This window comes from Sarcophilus harrisii, chromosome 1 (assembly GCF_902635505.1).
Source record: "Sarcophilus harrisii chromosome 1, mSarHar1.11, whole genome shotgun sequence".
In the NCBI taxonomy this organism is placed as follows: Eukaryota; Metazoa; Chordata; class Mammalia; order Dasyuromorphia; family Dasyuridae; genus Sarcophilus; species Sarcophilus harrisii.
Window position 1 is genome coordinate 579,822,422 of NC_045426.1, and position 26,968 is coordinate 579,849,389.

General features: G+C 32.3%; 1 protein-coding gene across 5 annotated transcripts in view; it reads right to left on the reverse strand.

Moving 5' to 3' along the window:
• STK3 (serine/threonine kinase 3) overlaps nucleotides 1-26,968 on the reverse strand; it is a 498,339-nt gene that overhangs the window by 215,981 nt on the left and 255,390 nt on the right. For all 5 annotated transcript variants that reach the window (XM_031947034.1, XM_031947032.1, XM_031947033.1 and 2 more), the window contains one exon: nucleotides 6,419-6,556. In XM_031947034.1, coding sequence (XP_031802894.1) covers nucleotides 6,419-6,556 — 138 coding nt within the window. The remainder of the gene's footprint in view (nucleotides 1-6,418; nucleotides 6,557-26,968) is intronic.

Below are 26,968 nucleotides of genomic sequence, written 5' to 3' on the forward strand. Positions count from 1 at the left end.
CCAAATTGCTCTTCACAATGCATTGTATCATTTCACTTCCATTAACAATGCATTTGTATCACAGTTTTCCCCTATTCCCTCTGCATTTATCATCTTTTCTTGTCATTTTAGCCAATTTAAGAGATATGAAGTGGTATCTCAGATGAGAGTATCTCTATGATTCATTTTTCATCTAAAAAGTCACTTCTCCCCAAATTTCTCCCATCAAATTAACAGTTCTTTTTCAATCATATCACAGTCTCCAAATATTTATGTGATTTGTCATTTTTATCATCTTTATTACTCATAAATCAGTTACAAGCAAATTAGTTGATATACTATCAGGTTTTGCAGCTCTTGAGTTCTCAATATGGTAGCCACTCTCTTTGGTGCCCTTAAAATTAAGTTTATTCATACTCAGTTTTTTCGGATTTTTAAGTAAGGGGCAGCTAGATGATACAATAGATAGAGTACCAGCCCTCAAGTGAGGAGAACCCAAGTTCAAATTTGATTTGGGACACTTAACACTTACTACTATGTGACCTGGGGCAGGTCACTTAACCCCAATTGCATAATCCCCCCAAAATAAATAAATCCTAAATTAAAGGTGAGGTTAATTAAAATGGAGTGTAAAAAAATTAATTAATAAATAATTTTTAATAAGTGAAAAATTTCTCTGCCTATTTATAATATTAAACTGTTCTCACAAAAGCAGGACATCACTCCACACAAAAAGGTGCAAGTCCCCAAAATTATATCACAGATAATTTTCTCTCCAAAAGTGTTTAAAAATCCCATCTGAAAAAAGTTTCTTTATACAAATATTTTAGTAATATTAGAATGGCATAGTTTAAGGTAGTACTTAATGAAACATGAAAAGCATTAAGCTCTGTAATCAAGACAAGTTTAGGAAGCAAGTAAAAACAGGTTGGAAGATGGACTGGTAGAATAAAGTAGATCAATAGATCAAAGGTTAGAATGAAAACAAAGAGTAGATGGTGTATAAAGGAAGGGTGACAGGATAAGTGAAATACAGAGTGGAATTACAAGGTTTGAAGTCAGGTAGTTAACTAAGAAATCATTAAAATCTGAGTTTTCTATAATGGTGAATGTATATCTGAAATTGGGTAGAGATGAATGCAATTAAGCTGCTAAGAAGATTTTTAACACTAAAGTCTCTGAATACACAGGAAGTGAATAAGGAAGGAAGACTATGTGAAATTTTAGTGTTACATGATCCTCTTTGTTATATGACTAATGATAAACATTATCATCTTTTGTATTTAGTCTATTTAGAAAAGGGTAAAGGCCAGAAAAAGGTGTTTTTAATCAATTCCATGAATTTAATGAATATTTGCTAATTTGTTAATTACAGTAAATTGGGTCAATCTATTGAAACAAATTCTAGAATACTTCATCTTACAAAATGTAAAATGACTACATAAATTGAATTTTCATAAGTCAAATAAGCTTAAATGCACTGAAGAAATCTATTTAAAAGGAACCTGGAGTGAATTTTTCTTAAGGAAAAAGAAAGCCTTTTTTAAAGAAGTTATATTATAACAAGTATAAAATAGCATTTATTAAGTTGTCCTTGTATTAGGAGCGAAGGACAAATATAAATGTCAATTTTTGCCCTTAAAGAGCTTATCTTCTATAGATATAATGGGGTAGAGGATGGAGAGGAAGGGTAAGAAAAGGTTTCCTGAAGGATTTGACACTTTAGCTAACAGTTGAAGGGAGTTTGAGGTTTCAAAATATAAGGTTATGAGCAGTAAACTGGGAAAACTTTTTTTTAAATAACTTTTTATTGACAGAACCCATACCAGGGTAATTTTTTACATCATTATCCCTTGCACTCACTTCTGTTCCAATTTTTCCCCTCCTCCCCCCACTCCCTCCCCCAGATGGCAATCAGTCCTATACATGTTAAATAGGTTACAGTATATCCTAGATATAATATATCTTTGCAGAACCGAAGAATTCTCTTGTTGCACAGGAAGAACTGGATTCAGAAGGTATAAATAACCCAGGAAGAAAAACAAAACTGCAAACAGTTTACATTCATTTCCCAGTGTTCTTTCTTTGGGTGTAGCTGCTTCTGAGTTAGATCTCTTTGTCGAAGAAATGGGAAAACATTTTTACAGCTAAAGGTTTTGATAAAGGCCTCATTTCTAAAATATAGAGAATTTGTAAGAAATCAAGCCATTATCCAATTGATACATACTCAAAGGATATGAACAGACAAATTTCAGATGATGAAATCGAAACTATTTCTACTCATATGAAAATGTGTTCTAAATCATTATTGATCAGAGAAATGCAAATTAAGACAACTCGGAGATGCCACTACACACCTGTCAGATTGGCTAAGATGACAGGAAAAAATAATGACGATTGTTGGAGGGGATGTGGGAAAACTGGGACACTGATGCATTGTTAGTGGAGTTGTAAATGGATCCAACAATTCTAGAAAGCAATTTGGAACTATTGTGTATACCCTTTGATCCAGAAATGTTACTTCTGGGCTTATATCCCAAAGAAATGTTAAAGAAGGGAAAGAAACCTGTATGTGCAAAAATGTTTGTGGCAGCCCTTTTTGTAGTGGCAAGAAATGCCACTGGATTTCAAATCCACTGGAAAATGGCTGAGTAAATTATGGTATATGAATGTAATAGAATATTATTGTTCTGTAAGAAATGACCAGCAGGAGTGAAATGAGCAGGACCAGGAGATCATTATATACTTCAACAACAATACTATATGATGAGCAGTTCTGATGGACCTGGCCATCCTCAGCAACGAGATCAACCAAGTCATTTCCAATGGAGCCGTAATGAACTGAACCAGCTACGCCCAGAGAAAGAACTCTGGGAGATGACTAAAAACCATTACATTGAACTCCCAATCCCTATATTTATGCCCACTTGCATTTTTGATTTCCTTCACAAGCTAATTGTACAGTATTTCAGAGTCTGATTCTTTTTGTACAGCAAAATAACGTTTTGGTCATGTATACTTATTGTGTATCTAATTTATATTTTAATATATTTAACATCTACTGGTCATCCTGCCATCTGGGGGAGGGGGTGGGGGGTAAGAGGTGAAAAATTGGAACAAGAGGTTTGGCAATTGTTAATGCTGTAAAGTTACCCATGCATATAACCTGTAAATAAAAGGTTATTAAATTTAAAAAAAAAAAAAAAGAAAGAAAGAAAGAAATTACCAGCAGGATGAATAAAGAGGCTTGGAGAGACTTACATGAACTGAAGCTAAGTGAAATGAACAGAACCAGGAGATCATTATGCACTTCAACAACAATACTATATGAGGATAAATTCTGAAGGAAGTGGCTATATTCAGCAAAGAGAGGATCCAATTCAATTCCAATTGATCAGTGATGAACTGCATCCAGCTTAAGAACACTTGGAAATGAGTGTGGACCACAACAAAATATTTACACTCTTTCTGTTGTTATTTGCTTGCATTTTTGTTTTTCTTCCCAGGTTATTTTTACCTTTCTAATATGTACACATATATTGTATTTAAGATATACTTTAATATGTTTAACATGTATGAGACTGCCTTGCCATTTAGTGGAGGGGGTGGAGGGAAGGAAGAGGAAGGTTGGATCAGAAGTGTTTGCAAGGGTCAGTGTTGAAAAATTACCCATGCATATGTTCTGTCAATAAAAAGCTATAATAAAAAAGAAAAAAAAAAAGTGTGTGTATGCATGTGGGGGGTGGAGCGGGGAGGAGAGAGAGAGACAGCTAGTTGGTGCAGTAGATAGAGTACCAGTCCTGAAATGAGTAGGACCTGAGTTCAAATCTAGCCTACATACTTAACATTCTGGCTGTGTGACCCTGGGCAAATCACTTAATCCCAATTGCCTCAGCAAAAGAAAAAAAAAAAAAAAAGAAATGAAAGTGGGGAGATACTTAGATCAACTACTTGAATGAAAAGGGATGGAAATGGAATCAAACTATCAATAATTTTATGTTAATGGATCTTTCCAAAAAAAGTTAGGATGGTTTAAAGATATGGCTCAACTATTTCAAACTTTACAAACCTATTTTTTTTGCATTCTTAATTGTTATAAATATGAAATCAGTACAATTTATATTTTTTGCATAGGTCATAAAAGTTTGACATTACTCAATAAGCCTTAAAAATAAATGGAAAGAAGGTAAAAAATCATTTCTTCTTGGACAAAAGAAATAAAGCATAAAAATTAACTCCTTTAAAAGGGCTTTAAGGGAGCTTTAAATAATTGAAAAGGATTAGCTCAAACAAGACAACAATCTCAAATTTACTATATTATTCCTTTCTTTGATATTCTGTGCATAAGCAAAACCAAAATTACTAGTTCTCATGGAGCTTTTACACAGCTGTGTACTTATATACACAAATAAATACAAGAGAACAATAATGTGGAGAGGAATCTGGAAAGGCTTCACAGAGCCAGTCACAATAAGCAGAGGGATAAAATAATACTTAGTAAGAACTCACTTTGTATATAACAGCATAGTACAATAATCCTGTGAGTTAGGTAGTATAAAATTTAATATCCCCATTTTGTAGATGACCATGTAGCTAAGAAAAGCCAAATGATTTATCTTATATTATATGGCCAATAAGTAATAAACCTAAGATTTAAATTCAAGTGGTCTAATCCTTTTATCAAGACTCTTCTCCCTATATCATGTAATCTCTAACAAGGAAGCCAATTCTATAAATTAATTAATTTTCTGTACAAGAATGATCTGTTATCTACTCTTCTATTCAACTGCAACTTCTTTAAGTCATATGATTTCATACGTAATATAAATACCAATTCTGATGTAGTTTTCTTCAAGGAGAACATCTCTTAACTCTGGAGAGACAGATTATCTCTAAGAGTTATATTAATGCTTCCTTGTGATTTTTAACAATTGCTGCTATGGTCTTTTGTGAACAAAGAAGAGAATTAACACAGGACAAAGAAGAATTTTTAACTTTCAATTATTTCAGGCAGAGAATTACTTGTGCTATGAGGATATGAAGACAAAAACTCAACAATCCATACCCTCAAGAAGCTTACATTCTGTTGGAGAAAACAATATGTATATGAAAAACTAAATATGAGATATATGCAAAGCAATTTCCAGAGAGAAGTTAAAGTTGTATATAAAGGGTGCTTTGTTATATTTATTAACAATGAATGTGATTACAGTGAACACAGTTGAAGGGTATGGTAGAATTTTAAAAAGGGATGTAGGAGAAATGAGCATAAAACAATAGAGAATGGCACTCTGGAAAGGTAACTTAAGCCCATGATGTGGAATTCCCTCTGTCTGCAATCATAGGCAATAGATTGTTATGGCCCTCATTGTGGATTACAAAAGCACAGGACATACTGAAAAGACAAAGTAGTCCATTCTGACTGTTATGCAAGTGGAAGAGAGTAATGTGAAATAAGATTTGAATGTTGGATCCCATAAGATCATAGGAAGGTCTGAATGCCAAGCAAAGAAGTATGAACTTGATAGGAAATAGGAAGCAGAAACCACTAAAGGTTTCTGAGAAGAGGAGTGACAGGATCAAATCAGTATATATGAAAATGTATTCTGATATCAAAGATAGATTAAACAAAATTACTCTGATATCAAGAGACAGATTGAAAGAGTAGGTATTAGAAATGAGAAGACTTTTAAGAAAGTTTATATAACAGTCTAGAAAGTTTTAAAGAGTCCATATGTTTTAAAATTGAGTTTATTAACCTAGAATAAAGTAAAATTTTTGGTTTGCTTTATTTTTGTTTTAATGGGATACATCTATTATATATTCAATGGCTCTTGACACATCTGTTAGAATAAATAAGAAATAAATATACAGAGAGATCTCATGTAACTAAGATGATAAAATTCAAGTACTTTTCAGCAAAAAATTCTTGTTACTGTAGGAGCAAAGTTTATTACTGAAAACAATACTGATTCCTCTTTAGTAATCTTAGACTTCATTTTTATATCTCTTCATTCTTTTCAAAGAGTTCAACGATCTCTTCTTTACACAAACCAAATGACTAAGAGTATACTAGAAGGAAAATGTTAGAAATAGTAGCAAAGTAAACAGTATGTGGATAAAGCACAAGAGTTAAGTTTTTGAACATAGAATCCTTTGAAAATTTTATTTTAAAATAGCATTAAAGTAGGAAACTAACTTTTTTTTTTAATGGTAAAAACTAGAATGTCAAGGAAATTGGGGTTAAAAAAAATCATGGCAAAAGATAGAAGATCAAAAAAAGATTCAAGAGAGAATAGCTGTCATAATCTGTACATCTTCAGAGGTTGAAGTCCTACTAACATTTCCTGAATTATGAAACTCATAGCCACCATGGCTGACAGCCAGGAAATTGAGGGGCAGGAAAAAAGCGACCTCATTGAGCAACATATGTACTGACCTGTAAGAGCTGTGTTGCTGTGGCTCTCTGCTCAGGACTCTTCACTAAGCACTTCTTGACAAAATCAGTGAACTCATCAGACCAAAGTTCTGGTTTTCGGAATGTTGGTGGTGGATTTGTGGGAATCATAAAAATAGCCTAGTTAAAAAAAAAAAATCCAAAATCAACAGGTGAAAAAAAAGTCTGCAAAAATCATAAGAGCACAGTCAAATAAACAATTCTCCTTATCCATACTGGTTATCAGACTCTAAATCTAAATAACAAATTTTAACTGGTCTAAGATTTCCAGTAAGATATAAATTCAGGAAGCAAGTCCATCTGCTACCAATGTAGCCACTTCCCATTAAATTTCCTCTATTTAAATTGTACCTCATTGAGCACATCATTCTTTATTTTATCTATTACTATTGATCAATCTCCAGAGAAGATTTTTCATTTCTGACCCTCTTAACAAACTAAGGGCATTTCCTGGTTAAACATATTCCTCTTAAATTCTGTTGCTTCTGAAACCAGATATACTTCCCACCTCTTAATTATATGTAAGTATCACTTAGGTACAAGCATAGCAGTCCAAAAGACCAGAAACAGTCTAATTTTCCTCAATGATCACAAACATTCTAAGTGAATAAGGTATTAGTGCTATGATTCAAAAATAAAACTTGATCAGAAAATATTTTCAATTCATTGTATATTTTGATATGGAATAGATGATCTTTGATGTCTCTACTCCTTCTCTAATTACAACTGTCCCAATGCAACAAGAATAATCTCTCAAGCATAAATCTGTGTTATTCTTCTACTCAAAATCAGGACTTCCTTAAGTACTTTTTGGACTGGCACTTCTATTCTTCCAATCATTTATATCATTCCCCTTCACCTCTTCTATAATCTTGCCAAACTGAGATGCTCTTTAACCCAATACAAAATCTATACTTTCTTGGTTTTTCATATGCTTTCTTTTCTCTCTGTAATTGGAATAGCCTTTCTTTTCTTCCTCATTGAATTTCTACCCTTTAAAATATAAATTAAATGCTGTGGGGTTTTTTCCTACTAAAACTTCACTGGATTGTCCCTCTTGACTATATAGAAATACCCCTTTGCATCTAATGTAGAGCTTTGTTTTGCAATATCTAATATACATATCAAGAAATATTGTATATTGTGATGATCTTTATCTGTGACATATCTCTATTACTCCCTATACCTCTGCGGTGGCTAATAATCTAACTTTTGTCTCTCCCTAGAACCTAACATAGTGTTGTTATAGTAGATAGATAGATAGATAGATAGATAATACATGTCTATTACTACTATATTAAAATTATAATTAGCATTTTAACAAATTATACAACTTTAATACTTTTCTCACACACACACACACACACATATACACAAATATTCCTTGGAATAATGGAGGAAAATGTACAAAAATATTAATTGAATGAAACAAAAGAAAGAAGAAAATATTTTTGTAATCATTCTGGTTCTCAGATTAAGTTCCAGGAATAATTTTTAATAAAAAATTTTTAAGAATTAGGAGTAACTGCCAAATCATTAACTTCACATTTAATTTTTTACATTTTCACCAATGGTTTTTTCTAGAGACAGCATAGTAAATGTAAAGAATCAATTACTAGGAATCCATCTAGTTGTATACATAGAACATTTATGGATCTCATTTTCCTTTTCAGCAAAATGAAGGAATATCTCTTATGTCCCTTTTATCTCCAGAATTCTAATATTGTATTCACTTTTCTGGGTTGATAGATAATGAGTATTCTTTTTTTTTTTTTTTTTTTTGGCTGAAGCAACTGGAGTTAAGTGACTTGGCCAGGATCACACAGCTAGGAAGTGTTAAGTGTCTGAAGCCAGATTTAAACTCAAGTCCTCCTGACTTCAGGGCGGATGCTCTATCCACTGCGCCACTAGCTGCCCCCTAGTTAGTATTCTTTAATAGAAAATAATTCCTCTTTTCTGAAGACACAAGTTTGAAGACATAGAGTACATGTATGTTTCTTATATATTATAATCTGTGATTACAAGCTTCAAGTTGAAGATAATTGCATAATTTGCTTCATATAACAGATGCACTGCTAAAAGAATTTTTGGTAACAGTTTTATAAATGAAAGTCAGACTTAAAAGGGAAGAAAGCTTATACAATTTGTAAAAGAAGAATTCTTTATGCTTTATAAGTTGAAATTTTCATTTAAAGTGAGGTTCACTAATGATACAACAATCTGAACACACAAATAATTAAGGAACATCAGCTATGTAGTAGAAATCTAAAGATAACTTATAATGAGTAGTTAAGAATAATCAGTAATTAATTTGTTAAGTGATATATGTAAATTGGGAATTCTAGAAGAATTAATACTTTTGAAAAGTCTTTTCTCTTGGTAGTATTTATATACCATCTTGGAATTTTCTTTATTCTAATAATTTAACCTAGCAAACCCTTTCTTTATAGATAGTGTTTCTAAACATATAAGGAGTCAATGGCTTGTAATACATAAACTAGGCTTTCAAATTTTACTTGATGACATGACATCTAAACTCAGTGTTCATAAGTAGGCCTGAGTGATTGGAAGGGCAGGAGAGATGTTTTTGAATCTATATAGTCGTATACATACACATTCCAGTCAGGTGGAATGCAAAAAAGAAACGTTTACCAACTTCCCAGCAGGGGGTGAAGCTGTCTGCTTCTTTACTCCCTTGCCCTTTACCAAGTTGTTCATATCCTTTACTCCTTTCATATAAATGACAGAAGTAGATTCCAAACAACAGGAAAAGAAAAATCAATAAATAATAAACTTAAGAAAAACAATATTTAAGGGAACTTAAAAATTGCCTGAAAACATACAACAGAGTTTCAGTAAGCATGTATAGATTATAGACAAATTTAATGCAAATGAATTTGTGAACCACGTTTCATACTGATAAAATAATATAAGAATATTAGGCCATAACTAGATATTCTATAGTTAAAGAAGATAAATCACCCAACATTTTAAAAAACTTTAAGATTATGTATAGAAAAATATAAAAGGAAATGAGTAAATAGAGTGAACTGTCATGGATATTATAATATACACACAAGATCATCCTCAAACATTGTGCTCTAAAAATTTGGGAAATTTTTTCAATCATATTTCTGAATTTTTTCTTCAATATATTCTACAATAATAGCTTCCATTTATATAGTTCTTTTCAGATTATGAATGCTTTCTGTGTACCCCCAGCATTTAGCAAGCTCAATACTTACTGATTTGCCTTTCTCTCATTATACTAAATCTTTCCCACATTTATTAGAAGAGCAAACCAAGGCCCAGAAAAACGAAATAATTTATCAAAAGTCACACACCTAGTACAGTGACAGAACCCAAGATATACCCCTAGACCTTGAGTTTCCAAATTCATTGCTCTTTCTACTACATCACATTGCCTTCCAATTTGGAAGATTAACCTTGATAACTGACCATTCCTCAGGAAAAATAAAAACAAAAACCAACATGAAGCAACACTTTTGCACCATCATTTGATATGCACAACGATATTACCCTCCATCTTTTCAGTCATTTCAGATGTATCAGGAGACTATACGAGCCTACAAATGTTAAACAGAACCTTAAAGATCAGAAAAGGTAAGAATGGTAGCTTTTCCCTAGTTCTTCATCTACTTCCAAAATAGAAGGCAAAGTAAAAGTTAAGATTTAAATTCTTAAAGCAAGGCAGAGACAATTATCCCAATAACACAAATGGTCAGCAGGAAAAATCAAGATTATATGATTAGAACATGGATTACAGTCATCTATATAAATTGTTAGGAAAGGAACTTATTAAATTCAACTTAATAAACATTTAGTATTAAAAATGCTCATGTTTGACTTAAGAAGATCATTTAGTGAACTATCATTCTAAGTTAAAAGATAATAGAGGAGATGAAAGATAATACATTATCATGATCATTTTTTGAATGGATGGATTCATGGCATTACACTATAACATCAGAGGCAACTAGCTATCAAAGTAACCACTTTTTTTTTCTTTAAAAGAAAACGAATGCAAATGTAACACTTGTAATACTAAGAAATAACAAAACTTTCTCATGAACAAAACCCATCTTCTTTCAGAATATAGCCTATCCTCACACAGGAACTTTAACTAAATATAGTAAAAAAAAAAAAAAAAATGACAAAAGTATGCTAAAAAAAAAAAACAACCTTATTAAAACAAACATGCATATAAATCATGCAAGAAATACTTATTAAACATCTCTGTGCTTTGTTGTATTCTATGGGGAGGAGAGAAGATTATGAAAGAATTGCTTTAAATATAGCTACAACTGCAGCTAAGAAATCTTTCAATTTAGGCAGGTAATAATCAAAGCACTCAAAAGAATTAGAGAATAATTAAGTGCTAATAACCCTTCACTAAAACCTAACTCCAAAACTTTACCATAATATAGGGGAAAACTTGGGTTCTGAAGAGTAGCTTTGTCATCAGAATTACAAGCTCTAGCAAAGGCAAAATAGTATTGCCCAATTATAGGTCATGTGTCTGTTCTCTGATGAGCAATATAGTTAAGTATGGGAAGATTCACCACCAGAAGGTTGGCTACCAAACAATAATAAAAACAAGTGTTACTAGTTATTATTATTTTACTACAAAAACTCTTAAGGACATTCATATTATCCACACTGATTGAATCAATGATTTTATTAAGTATTAAAGAGCCAAGTAAATGATACATTAGACATCTGTGATAGAGCAGAAAGAATTCTAGACTTGGAGTAAAAAAGTCTTACATTTAAATAGCTTAGTTAAGTCACATAAACTTTCTAAGTCCATATTATCTACCTCACAGTTATAATGATCAAATGAGCTAACAGATATAAAGCATTTTAAATGCACTTAAAAAGCTTTAAAATGCACATAAGCAAATATAATTGTTATTACTGAAAATAAGATATTTAAAGCCACTAAGTAATAGATCAGTATAAGGCAGAATAGTCCAAAAAGGGATCATGAAGCTATTGGACTATACTCAGGAGGCTTTGAAAGGGGCCTTTCCCAGTCCTCATTCTCAACCTTTCTGCAGCATCTGACACTTGTCCAAACCTCCTCCCATACATTCTCTCCTTTCCTTGAGTTTCTTTCCTGGTTCTACTTGTCTCCTTTGCTGGATTATCAACCATGCCCACTCACTGTGTGAACACACCTTAGAGTTTTGTCTTGTTTTATTAGTCTTCCTCCTCTCTACTTTTTTTCTTAATACTCTCACCAACTCCCATAAGCTCAATTATCATGTTTATACAAATGACAGCCAAATCTATATATTCAGCCATGGCCTCACTTCTGAATTCCAGGCTTATATTACCATTTGCATATCTAAAATTGGAACACATTCAAGATTCTACCACTCTTATTTAGAAAATAAAACCACTTCTTCTAACATTTGTATTCTTGGTTGAAATTACTTCCATCTTCCAGTCACCCAAGTTTGCAACCTAAGAATTACATTTGATATATCCCTCAAATCAAATCCATTGCCAAGTCTTACTGATTCTAACTCAATAGATAGAATTTATCTTCACAACTGGTCCTTTAGACCTCCATACACAAACAACACTTTAGTTCTGACTTTGTTCACACATAGCTCAACTAATGCAGTAACTTCCTAATTGGAATCCTTTTCTTGTCTTTTCCCTTTCCAAACTATCTTTCATAAAGATGCAAAACTGGCATTGTTAAAGCAAGAGTCTAACCTTGCTAAGACATTTCAGTGGCTTCTAAATGCTTCTAGGACAAAATACAAATGTCTCTAGTTGGCTTTTAAAGCCTTTTACTTGCTAACTGTACGTTACTTTTCCTTTATATACTTTATGTTCTAACCCAATTGTTCCACTTGTTATACTCTGCCTGGGAGGCATTTTGTCTTTTTTTCCTCTCAATGAGAAAAATCCTAGTGTCCTTCAGCTCTGTTCCAATGTAATCTCTTACAAGAATTCGATCTTGATTCATCTATTAGTTAGAGTTCCTTACCCCTACTTCTAAGAAATTACCTTAGTGTATTTCACATAAACTTTGTATATCCCTTCATTTAAATTAAACTTTGGGGTGTTTAGACTAATTGTTTTTCAATCTGTATTTCCAGAGCTAAGATATAGTAAAAACTTAATAAATGCTAGTTAAATAAATAACAGAGATGACTAGTGAAAAGCTACTATGACAAATGACACAAAAATATCTTATAAATCACAATATCACTTGCAAATCATGATATCATATTCATGAGGGCATGGTTCACAGTTCTCTTCAAAAAGGAAGGAGAAAAAAATTTTGAGTAGTATGAGGGGCCCCACTAGCTAGTTACAGTTGCAGCTCTTCCCTCCTTGTCCTCCCTTCCTTCTTCCTTTTTTTCACCTTTTTCTTTTTCTCTCCCTCCTTGCTTCCCTATTTTCCCTCTTTCACACACATGTTCTTACCTGTAGGTGCTCTGTCCAAAAAAATATAAATGTTGTTCCCTGAAATCTCACAGATATCTTAGAGTTAGATTTCTTAAAAAAGAAAGGACTTTTCATAAGGACTATGCCTTAAACCCAAATCACTCTGGCACCTCAATAATTAGCCAATAGGTTCCAACCCAAGCCTCACTGAGTCAATATTTGGGTTCTGATGGCTCAAAGTTACTGTAAACAGCAACTGATCTGTTCTGGTTCTGTTCTGAACCAGACCTGAAGGTCTTCCCCTCCCATTTTGTTTTTGTTTTTTTGTTTTGTTTTGTTTTGTTTTGGCCTTTGACTAGGTAAAAGATATTCTTTGCCTCATTTTTTACCTACCCTTAATCACTAAATGGGAATTTCCACAGACAAATAAGACCAAGGAAAAGCTTAAGCTTTAAAAGGCCAAGATCTTCCACTGCATTCCTCTCCAGTCCTCCTGATCTATATCTTGTCTCTGGACCCAGATGACTCAGGTGAATTTGCACTGCCCTGTCTCACTTAAATCCAACTCAATTACAAGTCATGACATCACCTCCCTGATGTCACTGTCCTCTTCAAGACAAAGGACAAACAACAGTGATACTACTAACTCTAAGCTCCTAGGATTACCTCTAATAGCTGGAAAGTGATATATTGCATTGTCTATAAAATACTGTTCACCTGAACTTCTGTTATATATTGATGGATAAGAAACTCTGTTATTTCTATCTTTCAAGCTAATGATCTTCTCTGAACTTTGAGCTGCCTAATTACAACCTTATCTACACATAATCTTAATATACCTCTCCAGTAACTATTAGAAACCCAAGTATAAAAAGACTAACCCATAACTGTTGTTGACATGGTATTACTATAAAGTGAATCTAAAATGTCCATCCTCAATACAAACATTTAATTCTACAGTATGTAATACAAATAAATTTTGATAAGAGTCATCAAAATGCTGCAACATTAAAACGTGTTCCAAGAAAGCTTTTTTGCCTTCCTCTTATTTTCACTTAAAACCAACCACAAAACATTATTTTAAATAATTTATTTCTCAGTAAATAATGACTATAAGAAATAAAGTCTATTTTTTAAATGCTCAGGTAAGAAGTAATATACTATTAGACAAACTGAATAAGATATTTACTTTTAGAAACTACATTAGTAAAAATTAAAAATTTTTAAAAATATAACTAGGGCATTTGAGTGGCTTATAGCCATCCAATAAATTTTTAACTAAATTGGGGAAAATGCTCATATAATAAATTTTATTATCAGAAGACATACAGAAGTGGGATAACTAGGAAAGGATGTTGGAATTTTAATCAAAAGCAAAATTTTGCAAAAGGTTTCCCCACAACCATCACAAGTATTTACAGGAAAGCTGTAAGGTAAAAAGGCCTTTTCCTTTAATAAGACCAGGTACTAAAAGGTTAAATGGAAGGTACCTTGGCAAATAAAAGAATCAGAAGCTTAGACAAATCTTCTAACTTAAGATTTTTTAAAGAATAACATGAACAAACAGTCATATAACTTTATCTTATCTCAAAGGTCATTCTGATTGAAGAATGCTATTACTGAGAAAGATAAGCTTCTCATTTTATTTCTCTACTCTATATTGCTTAACTATCTTAAACCTTTGATTAGGCTTTAAAAAGAACTTCCCAGATCATAAGCTGACAATCAAAAAAAGAAGTTGTTTATAGTTATGAATAAAAATACTCGCTTATCCCATTTAGACTACCCTCTCAACTTAACAATAACTTCCAAGGCTAAGAATTCAGAAACACCTGTGAAAGCCAGAAAATACCTAAGAGACCAAAGAAGCTACTATGCTTTTAATATATAACTTCTATGGAGTAGAGTAATACCAAAGAAGGGGTTTGAAAGTGGGGGGATTTGTTCCTGCACTTCCTATGTGCCAGGCACTGTACCAACTATTTTACAACTATCTCGATCCAATATAACATAGGAAATCAGACTTTCCGAAGCATAAAAAGAGAAAAATAGACTACTATGAATTTTATTCCAGTATTTGTATATCTTAAGTTCAAAGACAACTGGTTATTTTTAATTATTTCCAATGATAAAAACAATGTGATCTAGCATTGCACAAAAAGTACCCCATATTTTACCAATGGCTTGTACCCAAAAGTGTTTTTAAGTCTTAGGATGGGAACTAAGAAAATATTTTTCCACAGAAATAATATCAGATTTTCAAACCAATCCACAAAGGCTCACTTAGCTCACAATATAGGATGTCCCCAAAGATTTAATAACAAAACCGCACTAAGATTTTGAGGACAAAACTTAGAGTTTATGCTATGTTCCGTATTAATATTACTGTAATGGTTATCCAGCATAGGCAATAAAGGACTGGACATAAAGACCTGTGTTCAACACTTACTGTAACATTTACTAATTGTGTGATCCATTTATGTCCAAGACTATCTCTTTTTATTTGACATTAGCAGAGAATTTAACATTTAGGAAGAACTTAATCAATTGTTTTTTATTCATTCATTTATTCATAGGCTTTAACAACTAATGCACAATTAATTACCACACCAAAAATTCATTCACAATGACAAAATTATAATTTTTCTATATTCATGTAATGTTACTACAGAACTTGGCCACTGTGCATTACATAAACTGGGAGGGATATCAGGAAGCATGTTGGTACCGTGGAAAGAGTTCTGGTTTCAAAATCAGAAAAAGTGGGTTCAAATCCCTTCAATCCATTCTATCTGATAATGGGAGAGCCATTTAATCTCTCTAAGCCTAAGTTTCCTCATCTGAAAAATGTGGAGGGTAAATAAAATGGCTTATGAGGTCTCTTCCAGGTCTAGGTCTATGATCTCTCCCTTTATGCAAATCATTTAATCTTCACTAGTATTTTGTTACATCAATCATTCCCCTAATCATCTTTTCATCTTCAGTTTTTCCACTCTATTTTCTTCTCTATTCCTATTACCCATAAACAGGCTTAAGTTTACACTAACAAATAAAACATAACATTAATTTAAAAAAAAAAAAAAAGAAAGAAAACAAAACTAGAAAAAAATGTTCCCTTGGCTCTACCACAACTTTCAAGCTCTTACTCTCTCTGTCCATTCACTGTTTGTAAAACGTATGACTATATTCCAAAAATTTTACTTTCATACAAACTCAACCCTCAATTCCCTATAAACTGATTCTTTTGAAAGTATTCTCTTCAAGGCTAATAAATGTGCAAGTGGTATGACTGGAGATATCAGGGGAATGCTTGGAGGCCTGCAGTCAAGTAAAATAAGATCAAAAGTAGGCTGTCAAAGTCTAGGAAGGTTCCAGGTAGAGTACAGTTTTCTGGTGTGAGAGTAGAGGTAACGGCCTGAGTGGATCTAGCAAAGTTAGAAATATCCTAGAAAATGCTATGCAGTGCTGGAACTGAGGCAAGATATAGCCAAAATTTCCTCTCTCCTCTCCCTTCATGACTGCTCTACCATCTTAGTTCTCCTTCATGCCTTATAGCTTCTTCTACTGTGGTATTCCTTAATATTCTTTTCTTGACTCTTCTCTTCTCTCTATATTCCCTCTTTCCTGGGGCTCCAATTATCAATTATATGCAAAATAATGTCAAATTCTAGATGTACTGTTTGAACTTCCTGGAAATGAAATCATAGACTTTAAACCTTTGTTGATGTTGTTCGATAGTTTCAGTCATGTCTGACTCTTCATGATGCCAATTGGGTTTTCTTAGCAAAAACACTGGAGTGGTTTGCCATTTCCTTCTCCAGCTCATTTGGCAAATGAGGAAACTGAGGCATACACAGTTAAGTTACTTGCCCACAATCACATATCTAGTATCTGATCTCAAAAAAGTCATCTTTGATTCTTCCTTTTCCTCATTTCTGATATACAAATCACTTATCAAATGCTATCATTTCTAACATTCTATTACTTCTCATATCTATCCCTCACCTGATGTTGCAAGTAGTGGACCTGATTAGTATAGGATGAGAAGGCAAGAATGGATAACAATATGATCTGTATTTTTAAAAGGAATACCTATATCCACAAGATCAAAATAATTTTGTTATGCTTTTTATATAAAAAATTACTGTAAAAGTTACAAATATTTTAAACTGCTAGCCATAATTAAAATTTCAAACTATATTAAGTATGTATATTTCTTTAGAGGAGACTGATACAGAAATTTTCTATTAGGGTTTGAATTTAATCCTTTTAAAACTAATTTTGATTACTTCATCTTGAATCAGTTTAAATCTTTCAATACTTCCATGCTGATTGTATTCATGTTTCCTCATAGCTCAATAATATTCTATAAATAATGAACCACTCTCCCATATGCTTTTTATATACTTTTTAAACTTACATTGCCACAAATAATACATTTTATAACTCTTCCTATTCTCAAATCTTAAAATTATTGACAATTTGCTGCATATGAGGTGAAACCTTATAATTATTCAGATTTGTATTTCTCTTATTAGTGCTTTGCAACAATTTTTAACATGGTTGCTAATAAAGAGTAATCTTTCCTTTGAATTGTTTTTGTTATTAACTTTTGGCAATTTATCAATCAGGGAATGAATTATAATCATATATTTCTATTCATTTTCTATACATCTTGTCAACTACACTTTCAACACAAAAATTTTCCCCAGTTAACTACTTACTTTTTATTCTAGATGTATTAATTCTGTTCACGCAAAAACTTTTCAAATTCATGTAATTAAAATTATTTGTTTTAACAATATAAATTTTCAAAATAATTTTGGAAAAATAATAAGCTATAGAATGTAGAAGGAAAAAAAGCAAAATAAAAACCTCTATAACTAATAAAAAAATTATCAAGACTTCAAACGGCAAAAAAAACAACTCCCCTAATAGAAGAGCCATGCCAACAACTAAAATGATATTGTACTTTTATGACAGCAATCTTGTTAAATATCAAAAATTTTCTAAAAACAGAAACAATGTGATTGTGAAAAGAAAAGACTTTTATGGATATTGTTGTACATACATGAAATTTATTGTAATTTATCCATGATATTAATATAGTAAAATAATTAAGAGTGATCAATAACTTAAAAAATATCAAGCCTTGACTTGCTGCCTCTTGCAAAAGAATATCTGGTGAAAGAAATTCACAGTAATACCAGTGAATATTATAAAATGTTCATGAGAATACTATCCCTGGTTATATCACATCAGCAAAAATTTTAAATTTGTCAAAAATTTACAGTAACTAAGATTTGACTATAGATCAAACAGCAAGCTCATAAGTGAATGATACATTTTTTTGTGGAAAAGATTTTTACAATGCATAAGTCAATATCATGCCAAAATAATAACAAAAATATCACATATTTAAAAATCATTTAAGTTCAGAGTTGAAATGGACTTCAGAAATCATTTAATAACCATCTCCTATTCAATGCAGAAGCATCTCTCCAACATCCCAAATGGGTGGTAATCACAAGTTAGCCTATTCCATTTTTTTAAATAGTTCTAATTGCTTTAAAATTCTTCTTTTCTAACAGGTAAAAAACAATTTGGCTACCTATAAATGGACCCTTTTTTTTTCCCATAAACTAAAAAATTAGTCTAATTCCTCTTTTTATAGATATTATAGATATAGATAGATATAGATATCTATCTATAGTAGAGATTATAGATATAGATATAGATATTATAGATATATATATTATTATAGATATAGATATAATATAGATATTATAGATATAGATATTATAGATAGATATATATCTATAATATAAATATTATAGATATATTATAGATATAGATAGATCTATAGATATTTATAGATAGTAATAGATACTATATTCAAATTATAGATTTATAGATATAGATATAATATTATAATAGATAATATTATAGATATTTTATAGATATATAGATATCTATAGATATAGATTACCTCATAAGATAGATATTTTATAGATATAGTCTGCAGACCAGACTATTATTATGTTTCCTGATAGGCAATCAAAAGATATCATGTTTAATATTGATTACTAAAGACTTATACAATCCCCATTCACCTATACTAGAGTTTGGAGAATCAGTTGATATAAACTAGTCTAAAAGTTTTAAACGATAAAGGTCAAGTTAGAACCCTTCTTTTCTACTGTAATTATTATAAACCAATATTCTATTCCTTATTTAATTAAGTCTTATAAATGAATATGAATTCTCCCTAGATACTCAAGGCAATGTTTAATGAAAAAAAAAACAATGTAAAATTTATTACTTAATTAAAATCTTTCTCAATTCAGCAAAAAAGGATTAAACATGAAAAGTAAAAACTGTGTATTCAGTTTCCACCTTTGTCCAAATATTTAGAATGATAATTTATAATATTGAAGTTTAAACTCCAGATTAGTTATTTTAGTCCTACAGAATCCTCTCAATAAGTTGGACAGCCCATTTTATCAATGTGACCCAATGACCACAACCATCATACCTAGCATTCTGGGCTTTTTATGAAGTATTCATTTTTCAGGCAAACATATCTTTCCTTTTTACACTACATAAATGGTTAAAACCTTCTACTCTCTGATCTTTGTGTACATCATCACAAAAGTAGAACTGAACATTTCTGTCACATTTTTATGGGTACTTTATCATTATCAATCAGTAATTATAGAAATGAAGTTAAAAATAATCCAGACCAGGTTTTTTTTTTCTAATATATTTTCTATACATGCTGGCATACTACTTTTTTTTTTTTTATTTAATAGCCTTTTATTTACAGGATATATGCATGGGTAACTTTACAGCATTAACAATTGGCTGGCATACTACTAAACCTAGTGACTAAGCCAATATTGTTTCAAAACCTTTTTAAAAACCAGATGTACATTTAATTCTCCTTATAGGAAGTTCCTACTATATTGCTTTATCAAGGTTAATTCTAAGTTAATCACCTGAAAAACCAAATCTATCAAGTATTTATTTCAAAAAAGAGGGAGGAAAAATAAATTTTGGAGATATGTTTGGCATTTTTAAGAGGAATAATGAAAAGATCAAACAATGAATATTAAAAATTGTGAATGAACAATTTAAAAGATAAAAAGCCAATTTTTTACATCCCTACACTGTAAATATGAATAAGCCCCAAAATCAGAGGTTCCAATCTAGAAGCAAACAGTAGAAGTGTCTGTTAACAATAATGAATCACAATTCCAGAGGACTCAAGATGGAACATATTACCATCTTTCTAATAGAAAGGTACTATTCAGTACTATTTAGACTCAGAGTACAGATTGAGACATACATACATATAAAAATATATGTGTATAATATGTATGTTTATATATATGGACATGACTAATGGAGAAATTTGCTTTTCTTGACTGGATATTTTTGATTATATGTGTTTTTTCTTGCTTTTTCAATGAGGGAAGGTAAGAGAAGGAAATACAGATTTGAAAATAAAATATATACATATATATATATTTTTTTTTACAGATGAGAAAAGTTAAGCTAAATGACTTTAACAAGATCAAATACATAAAACACTATTCAAATCAGGATTTGACCTTACTTTTAATTTTCTTAAATATTTATTCTTAATATATTAATATATTGTATATTTCTAAAATAAGTGCTCTTATTACAATACCATGTTGTCCCTGAAAAAATTAAGCAACTGATAACTTCTGCAAGTTTGAGGGGGGTTCATATGGGAACAATTGGTATGACTGTTGCCCCCTTTTAGGGTATACTCCAGAAAGGATAGCTTCACAAAACCCATGGAGCTGGGGACACTGTACCCTCCACCCTGGAAACAGAACTATACTTTAACAAAAAATTAAAAGCTGAAAAATAGGCTAGGAAAATGAGCAGAAAACAAAAAAAGTTTCTGACCATTGAAAGTTATTATGATGAAAAGGAAGATCAAAACAATACTCAGAAGATGATAAAGGCAAAGCTCAGACATCCAAAGCCTCCAAGAAAAATAAGAATTGGGCTCAGACCATGAAGAACTCAAAAGGGATTTTGAAAATCAAGTAAGAGATATAGAGGAAAAATTAGGAAAAAAAAATGGAAAGTAGTACAAAAAGAAATGCAAAAAGTTAATGAAAAGAAGAATGTCTTAAAAATCAAAATTAGCCAATTGGGAAAGGAAGTACAAAATCTCACTGAGGAATATAATTCATTAAAAAAAAATTTGAGTAAATGGAAACTAATGACTTTATGAGAAATCAAGAAACAATAAAGTAAAACCAAAAAAGAAAAAAACCCGAAAAAATGTGAAATATCTTATTGGAAAAATAACTGACCTGGAAAATAGATTCAGGAAAGATAATTTTAAAATCATTGGTCTACCTGAAAGTATTTGATCAAAAAAAAAAAGAGCCTGGATATCATCTTTCAAGAAATTATTAAGGAAAACTATCCTGATATTCTAGAATCAGCTGGTAAAGTAGAAATTAAAAGAATCCACATATCACCTCTATATAAGGCTGATATTCTGAAAAAGGTGTGTTTGAATCAAATAACAGCACTTAAGGCTAATCACTTATCCAATATTCAACAATGACTCTATTAGCATATGTTTGGATAAATGGCTCTTCTTACAATTGATGCTGGCTCAATGTTTGATATTAAGATAAAAATAGGCAAGAATTAGAGGGTGGGGTAAGACAGGCCAGAGTCAGCAGAGTTGCAGCAGGAGGAAGAGGAGAGAAAGTGGTGACTGTGGACTTGAGAATCCAGGATACATCTTTGGCGAACCTGTGGCAGTTTACCTGTTTCTCTGGATTCTCCTCCTAAAAACCAAGGACTTTTACTTATCCTGACTCTGGCTGATCCTGAAGCCTCCAGGGAGCTAGTCTTGACTTAACATTTTGGCACCCAGCGTGAACCAAGGACCCTAATTTTACTGAACTGTGACCAGGAAATAAGGTGGGTATTTTAATAGATAAACAGGGAAATTACTTTGTTAACAAATAAACTAGTAATTCTCATTTTCTAGTTGAAATTGGGCAGATACTAAGAAAAGATTCTCCCCCACCCCCAACAACAACCCAAAAGAGATCTATAGGAAGGATACTCAGATTGATAGAGACAGGGTTTGACTGTAACTTGGGAGCAGATAGATGGACTCTTGGATACATTAGAATGCACGTCCCCTTGGTTCTTCAAGGAAAAAGAAATAGAGGCAGATAATTGGAAACTAGTAGGAGATCAACTATGTGAATATTACAATTGGCCTTAAAGAATCCCTCAAGTTATAGAAAAAAGAAAAGTTTTAAGAACAGCCAAATGAAGAAGTGTGAGGATAAAGAGGAAGAGAAGGGGGAGGTTAATGGAAATCTCAATGGAGGATATGAGGAACTTAAAGAATGTGATTCTTACTGTCACAGCCCAGGTTCAACTCCAGCTACACCAGAGCAGGTTATTGACCCTCCCCCATCAACTTTACTTTCCTGGGTGGAGAGAGAAGGAGGAGTGGGAAGGGCAGTGATATCACTAGCACCTCCCCACCAGCAATCACCCCCTCCTGTTACTCAATTTAAAAAGGCAGTACTTAAAGCAACCGAGGAAGGGCAGAATACAGCTGATTTGAGAATAGAAATGTATATTGTTATTGAACAGCTTAACTCTTCAGATCAAGAAAGTAGAAGATACACTCATTTTAATCTAGAAATCATCAAAGACTTGAAAAAGGCTTGCACTCTTTATGGGGCTACATCATCTGATGTTAAGATGTTATTACAGAATTTGACTTAGAAATTTTCATTCCTAGTGACTGGAAATCTATAGCAAGAACATGCTTAGGACCTGCATAAAACTTGTTGTGGCTTTCTGAATATAGTGAGTTCTGTAGGATACAAGTCCAATGAAATAGTCAAAGTGGAGTTAATACTCCAATCACCTGTGACCAATTAACAGGTATAGGTTCCTATGCAGATAGCAGGATATGACCAAATTGCTTCTGCTGCTATCAAAGCATGGGGTTTTATCCCAGGTAAACAGGACAGAGGAGAAGCCTTCAGGAAAATTGCACAAGGGCCAAATGAACTCTTTGCTGATTTTGTGGGACATTTGCAGACAGATATCATATGTACTGATGGTGAAAATGCAGTAACAGACATTATAATAAGGTAACTTGCTAAGGAAAATGCTAATGGGGTTTGTAAAAGAATTATACTAGTTGTTTAAGTCTGACTTTATTTGTGTGGAAAGTTTTTTGTAATTTTGCTCATATAATTCCTGACTTTCCTTTGGTAGATAGATTCCGAAATATTTTATGCTATCGACAGTTATTCTGAATGGAATTTCTCTTTGTATCACTTGCTGTTGGATTTTGTTGGTGATGTATAAAAATGCTGAGGATTTATGGAGATTTATTTTATAACCTGCAACTTTGCTAATGTTATGGATTATTTCTAATAGCTTTTTCGTAGAATCTCTAGGGTTCTCTAAGTATACCATCATATCATCTGCAAAGAGTGATAGTTTGGTTTCCTCACTGCCTATTTTGATTCCTTTAATCTCTTTCTCGACTCTTATCGCATTTATTAAGTGTTCCTGGATAGGTCGAGCGAATATAATAAAGATGACAATACTCCCTAAACTAATTTATTTATTTAGTGCTATACCAATCAGACTTCCAAGAAAATATTTTAAAGATCTAGAAAAAATAACAACAAAATTCATATGGAATAATAAAAGGTCAAGAATCTCAAAAGAATTAATGAAAAAAAATCAAATGAAGGTGGCCTAGCTGTACCTGATCTAAAACTATATTATAAAGCAGCAGTCACCAAAACCATTTGGTATTGGCTAAGAAATAGATTAGTTGATCAGTGGAACAGGTTAGGTTCACAAGACAGAATAGTCAACTATAGCAATTTAGTGTTTGACAAACCCAAAGATCCTCACTTTTGGGATAAGAATTCATTATTTGACAAAAACTGCTGGGATAACTGGAAATTAGTATGGCAGAAATTAGGCATGGACCCACACTTAACACCGTATACCAAGATAAGATCAAAATGGGTCCATGATTTAGACATAAAGAGCAAGATTATAAACAAATTGGAGGAACATAGGATAGTTTATCTCTCAGACCTGTGGAGGAGGAAGAAATTTGTGACCAAAGATGAACTAGAGACCATTATTGATCACAAAATAGAAAATTTTGATTACATCAAATTAAAAAGCTTCTGTACAAACAAAACTAATTAAACAAGATTAGAAGGGAAGCAACAAACTGGGAAAACATCTTCACAGTTAAAGGTTCTGATAAAGGCCTCATTTCCAAAATATATAGAGAATTGACTCTAATTTATAAGAAACCAAGCCATTCTCCAATTGATAAATGGTCAAAGGATATGAACAGACAATTTTCAGGTGGTGAAATTGAAATTATTACCACTCATGAAAGTGTTCCAAATCATTATTAATCAGAGAAATGCAAATTAAGACAATTCTGAGATACCACTACACACCTGTCAGATTGGCTAAGATGACAGGAAAAATAATGATGATTGTTGGAGGGGATGCGGGAAAACTGGGACACTGATACATTGCTGGTGGAGCTGTGAATGAATCCAACCATTCTGGAGAGCAATCTGGAGTTATGCCCAAAAAGTTATCAAACTGTCCATACCCTTTGATCCAGCAGTGTTTCTACTGGGCTTATACCCCAAGGAGATACTAAAGAAGGGAAAGGGACCAATATGTACCAAAATGTTTGTGGCAGCCCTGTTTGTAGTGGCTAGAAGCTGGAAACTGAGTGGATGCCCATCAAATGGAGAATGGTTGGGTAAATTGTGGTATATGAATGTTATGGAATATTATTGTTCTGTAAGAAATGACCAGCAGGATGAATACAGAGAGGGTTGGAGAGAATTACATGAACTGATGCTAAGTGAAATGAGCAGAACCAAGAGATCATTATACACTTCAAAAACGATACTGTATGAAGATGTAATCTGATGGAAGTGGATTTCTTTGAAAAAGAGACCTAATTCAGTTTCAATTGATCAATGATGGACAGAAGCGCTCACCAAAGAAAAACACGGGGAAATAATTAAACTTTTGCATTTTTGTTTTCTTCCCATTATTTTAACTTTGAATCAATTCTCCTGTGCCAAAAAACTGTTTGATCTACACATATATTGTATCTAGGATATACTTAATTTATTTAACATTATGGGGCTGTTCCATCTGGGAGGGGTGGAGGGTGGAGGGAAAAAGGAAGTGGCAAAGGGATAAGTTGCAAAAAATACCTGCATGGTTCTTCAAAAAAAGTTACTAAAAAAAAAAAAAATTATACTAGGCTACAAAGGATGCTCCTTTGAGGATAAAGGCCTTAAAGTGGAATAAATACCTTTTTACAAGGCTATAATGGGACTTCCCAAATCCAACATGAAGACAAGGTCCCTTTGGCAAGGGACTTCAAAAGACTATCACTCTTTAATGTGGTAAAGTAGAAATCTAAAGCTCAATTTCATAGAGAAGGTGAAAAACAGGGAGGAAACAAAACTAATACCCCATGCCAAAATAACAGAGGCTTTCATTGGGCCAAATTAATTATTCAAAACAAGGGAGGCCCACCCACCCAAAACAAAAATACGGGGCATAATGAAATCTCTACCAAGACATTTAAATTCATCTCAAACATAACAATGTCAAAACAACCGTGGGAGAAAGGGATTACAATTGGGGAATATATATACAAAAACTACGAATACCCCTGAAGAGGTAAATTTTCTTCTCCAACCTATGGATCCCTTCCTTCCAGGCACAGTACGCCATTTCACCCCCTAAAACCCAACAGTTTCTTCCAAAACATGGGGAAACTAAATTGTAATAATATCCAATCACTAAACAAGAAACAATTTGACATCAACCAGGAAACTGTACATCAATGAAAAACTCCCTAAACAATCTGGTATATTTCCCAATTCACTCAAACAAAAACCCAGAATATTCTGGACCCAAACACTCACTACATTTACTATTATATAACGCATATCATTAAAGGTTGAACACAGGTCAATTTTACAACCCATTAGAGGTGCCAACTGGCCAAAATTAAGGCAAAACCAACATTCTTGTAAGGATCAAACACTAATTTCTATCCTGAATTTATTTGAAATGAAACAAATTTTAATCCCTTTTATATTTAAAAAAAATCCCCATCAATCTGTGGGGAAAAACATTTTACACAATTAGGATTACAAAAGTTTTTTTTTTAGAAACTTTTTAACCCAACTTTCCCTTTCCTATTCTGGGAAAAACTATACACCATGGGATAAAAGTCCTTTCTATCCGAATTCCCTTATTTCTGTAAAAAAAAAAAAATAGGATATTGTGTTTGAAAAAGAAAAAACAAAAAACTAAAACCTTACCTGGACTTATCTTCACTCTCCCAGAGAAAAGCCTCTGGGTTATAGACGTTAAGGATTGTTTCTATTCTATCCCTCTAGATAAGGAGGATATGAAAAGATTTGCCTTTTCAGTGCCCAGCCTTAACTTAGTTGAGCCTTATAAAAGATGTGAATGGACAGTTTTGGCACAGGGAATGAAAAACAGCCCTACTATGTGTCAAATATATGTTACTACTGCTCTTACTCCAATAAGAAAAGCATTTCCAAAAGTAATGTTATTATATTACATGGATGATATATTGGATTGTGCACCTGAGGAAAAAATGTTAGAAGCATATCTACAAAAGAAACACTAAGGAACTACAAATTGCATATAGCTCCAGAAAAAATTCAAAGACATGCTCCTTTTCAATATTTAGGATATGAACTATACCCTAAGGTGTTTACAGTACAAAAACTTTAGTTAAGAACAAAGAAGCTAAACACATTAAGTGACTTTCAGAAATTGATAGGAGATATCCAATGTATGTGTCCAGTGTTAGGCTTGACTACCTATCAATTGCGACTATTATATGACATTTTAAGGGGAAACAGTGCTTTAAACTCACCACGCCAGCTTTCAAGAGAAGGTCAAGAGGCTTTGAGAGAATTTGAACTGGCTTTATCCAATGCAGTTCAAAGA